The sequence below is a fragment of the Drosophila busckii genome, chromosome 2L (assembly GCF_011750605.1).
Source record: "Drosophila busckii strain San Diego stock center, stock number 13000-0081.31 chromosome 2L, ASM1175060v1, whole genome shotgun sequence".
NCBI lineage: Eukaryota > Metazoa > Arthropoda > Insecta > Diptera > Drosophilidae > Drosophila > Drosophila busckii.
In genome coordinates, this window is record NC_046604.1 from 2,920,490 (window position 1) to 2,924,745 (window position 4,256).

The 4,256-nt window shown below is 31.1% G+C and overlaps 1 protein-coding gene across 1 annotated transcript; it reads right to left on the reverse strand.

Moving 5' to 3' along the window:
* Positions 1-1,037: 1,037 nt before the first annotated feature.
* LOC108594864 (ficolin-1) lies at positions 1,038-1,709 on the reverse strand. The gene is made up of 2 exons (XM_033293954.1): positions 1,152-1,709; positions 1,038-1,044 (listed from the first exon to the last, which is right to left on the reverse strand). The coding sequence occupies exons 1-2, from the start codon at positions 1,673-1,675 to the stop codon at positions 1,038-1,040; spliced, it is 531 nt and encodes a 176-aa protein (XP_033149845.1). The 5' UTR covers positions 1,676-1,709.
* Between the last annotated feature and the right edge of the window lie 2,547 nt (positions 1,710-4,256).

Consider the following 4,256-nt stretch of genomic DNA (forward strand, 5'->3'; position numbering starts at 1 on the left):
AGCCTAGAAGCTAATAATGGCAAACTATTTGTAAATTATAGCTAAAGCAACTTTGAAGCGCAATCAACAATTTTTACAATTAATAATTACAACTAAATTCGCAAAGGTATTTTTATTTTTATTTTAAATAAATGCTGCAGCTTCAATTCAAGCAAAGTCTAAATTTTGCATTTTCTTTGTTTATTTTTTATTATGAATTTAAAGCATGCAATAAAATTCTTCACTTTCTGCTTTTATACATTTAAAACATTTATTTACACATGACCTACCATAATATCAGTTGTCGAATTGGGCTGCATATATGTTTAGCTGATAACACAGAATACGAAATGTTCATGTTGAATTTCAAGAATTTATAATAAATTGAATTCAGTCTTGAAGCTTATCAATTGATCTTTGACATGCATTAATATTTTTAGCTACATGAAAACATAATCGGAAGTATATTCGTATGCTATGCATGAATAATATATATGAAACAAAGCTCAAGCAATCTATGAATATTATATACACGCATCATATTTAGCACAGCGTCAATTGTTTTGATTTATTCATTCGGAAAGCTAAAGTCAAAATATACTTATTCATATCAAGTATACGTAAGCTATGACGAACAACAATAAATTCTGAAACAAGAACTGTCTAAAATAAAAACCAGTAGGACCATCTGTTATTTTGTTTTTTAGCCGAAGTAACAAAAATTTATTTATTATTTTAATAGAATTTTAATCATTTGCTTGCATAATTATTATTGACATTTATTTTGAAACATTTTTATTTACTTCTTGGGTGGTCTTATCATCATCTGCACGAATTTCAATGGTTTTAAATGCCATATGTCCCATCTGATTGACTTAAATTGTAATTCATCAGTTTCAGTGTGTACATAAACTCCATTAGGGTCACTATGGAAATAAATATTATTTAGCCGTTTGTATAATTTTTTAATATAATTTTGTACTTACCACCAAGAACAGTCATTGAACCACCAACCACTTGAGTTTAAAGCCGCACAATTACCCCTGTATTTATCATTATCACGATCTGGGGTTGAGAATTTCATATTCTTAGTGATACTTCCATGATTATTTTCACTATTGAGTGCGTTTCCAGCATTTCCAGTATATTCACCCAAACTTAATAGTTCGTACGATTGCGATTCATTTCCAACTGAAAAATTGCTATAGTGGGCATAGTGTGTTTCGTTTTTGAAATCCTCCAGCTTTATGTAGAGCTCGTGTGGCTGAAACTTCGTCATCAAGTGAAGTTTCTCTAGCCCGAGCCAGAATTCGGTGCGCAGGTCACCAAATCCATTTCTGTACTCCTCCCATGTTCGATTAAAGCTCACGGAGCCATCCATCCTGCGTTGAATGACAGTCCATCCCCCGCTAGCGATCATTGAATCGCAGGACACCTGGAAGGCTTCCGCACCAGGTAGACGTAACGTTTGAATATCAACACCAAAAGTTACACACTTAGTCTGTTCAGTTGGATTGATCCACATTTGTTTTTTGCAATCGACATTATTCGTAGCTTTAAGTGTTGTGATAGTTGTCTGCAGTTTATGAATTTTAGTTAGAACCCTTTCAAGCTCCCCTTCTGTAGTACCAGATAGAGAAGCGCATTCTCTCAAAGCTCCAGGATAAGCTTGGAGATTTTTTATTGTGCTTTCCATCTGTTTAATCTTAGCTTCATATTCAACTAATTCTTTCAGGATGTCTTCACTTTGATTTTTACAATCCTATGAATAGCAAAAACAAGATTAAAATAAATAAATATACTTATTTGAGTTCATTTGCTTACCACATCCCAATCAACTGCTAAATTAAATTTCACATAAAGCAGCAAAAACACAAATGATAAGAAACACTTTAATATATTCATGTTGAATTAATAAAACGAACTGAATTTAAATATTCAAGATCAGCAAGCTTATATACATAGTTGATGTGGTGAGAGTATGAGCACAAATGATCTTTTCACTATCATTAATATTATTATTTTTATCAGCATTGTATGCTATGACGATTTGATAAGAAATGATCTCTACCTTGAACCTTGATCAGCAAGCTCATTTAAATAAAGAGCGCAAAAATTAAAAAGTAATCATGCTGTGAATTGAGCAATATTAAATTTCACAAAAAGCAGCACACACTTAACTAAATTCAAATTGAATATGTGAAACAAACTTAAACTTTCATTTAAATTTTGAAAACCATCAACGTTTCATTTAAATTTTGAAAACCATCAACGTTATCAACTTAATGAAAGCCAAGTACACGTCAGAATTTCAGCAAATTATCATTGACTCGTATTAATAATTTTAGTTCATTGAAACTAGAATCGTATTATCAACATTATGTGTGCTTTGGTTTTTGGCATACGCTCATGGTCAACTGAATAGATTCAATTTATACAGATATACATAATTTTCAATATAGTTAGTCAACAAATAGCTTGTGATATTATTACAGGGCAGTTTATTAATAATTTAATTAATTGTATTTTATATTGTTTATGGGTCTTATCATCAGTTGCATAGAATAGTCCATATAGGTATAGCTATCAAAACTGAAATTAAAAGCAAAATATTTATTATCTTAAACAATTGAATACAATTTTAAATACATACTCAATCCAGCAAGTGTCGTACCAAAATCCGAAACCGAAAGATTCAGCGCAATGCTCAATATCATTATCATTATCACGATCTGGAGTTGAGAATTTCATATTCTCTTCAAATGTACAAAGGCGGTATCCTTTATTTATTGTATATTTTCCCAATACTAAAACCTTATACGCGTCGGCTTCATTTCCAATCGAGAAATTACTATAGTGTCCATAATGCATTTGATTGTTGACATAGTCCATTTTGAAGTAAAGTTCGTGGGATTGAAATTTTGTCATCAGATGAAGTTTCTCCAATCCGATCCAGAACTCGCCGTCCAAATTGCCAAACCCATGCTTATATTCCATCCATGTTCGATTGAAGGTATTAGATTCAAGATCTTTTCTCATTATGACTGTCCAGCCCTCGCCAGCAATCGCTGAATTACAGGGCAGCAGAAATGCTTCTGTGCCTGGTACACGAATCGTCTGAAGATCAACTTCGTCAAAAAATGAACAACTAGTCGCTTCAGCTAGATTGATGCGCTTCATTGTTTTCAAATCGGCGGCACACTTATCGACTTTGCGTTCAGCAGTTTCCTTTCTTGACTTTTGCTCCTCTATCATCGCTTTAAGTGAAGAGATTGTGCTTTCCTGTTCGTGTATCTTAGCTAGTTGCTTATCATATTGTTGTGTCTCTAAAAAGTCCTTGGCAAGTTGTTGCCTGAGCTCAATTTGTTGTTTGCCTAATCGTTCAAAACTTTTATTTACCAGCTCAGCGAATTGCTCGACTGTGATGACGGTTCGCTCTTCGCATTTCTTAGCAGTCAAAGCATCCGCTTTTAGATTCTCGATAGTGATTTGCTGTTGCTTAGTCGTAACCTCCATAAGAATATCCTTCTGCTCAATAATATCTTGACATTCCCTTTTTATCGCATCAGCTACATTTTTGGCATTCTTTGAGTAGCAAAAGTCAAGTTTAAAAACATTATTTTTATATTATTTTAATAGATGCTTACGTGCTCCAAGTCACAATCAGTTGCCGAATTTAATTTTACATAAATCAATAAGAATATTAATGAAAACACACAATGCAAAATTTTCATTTTGAATTTGCTTAAAACGAACTTTTCAAGCGCAAGCTACAAAAAAGACTGAAACGATATGTTATAGAAAATATTTGAGTGAAAATATATGCGCAGATATTTTGTTAAAAAAATGAATACTACGCATATAGTTGCTGTTGCCAATTTCTTGTATATATTAATATTTTATTTTTAGTTCAGTGTAATAATGTGAATTTGTTTACAAAGCAGCTGAAATTTTAATGGTCTACATTTTGATTGAATTTATAAATGCCCAATTTGTTCTACAAATTTTAAATTGTATAATGTAAATATATATTTTTTTTGTGTATGAAGTTATAAACAAGTATAACTAAAGAAATTTAATAATATTGTATTTATGCTCAATTCAAATTGAGTATATATACATAATACATATAGATTATTTTTTTGACTCAAGAAGAAAAACTTAAAATATTTTTGCGTTTTAGTTAGATTTTTTTTATATAATAATAAATACAGCTCAATGTTTTAAAGCTAATATTTTGTTATTTTAATAAATAATATATTTTCATTTTCTTGTAT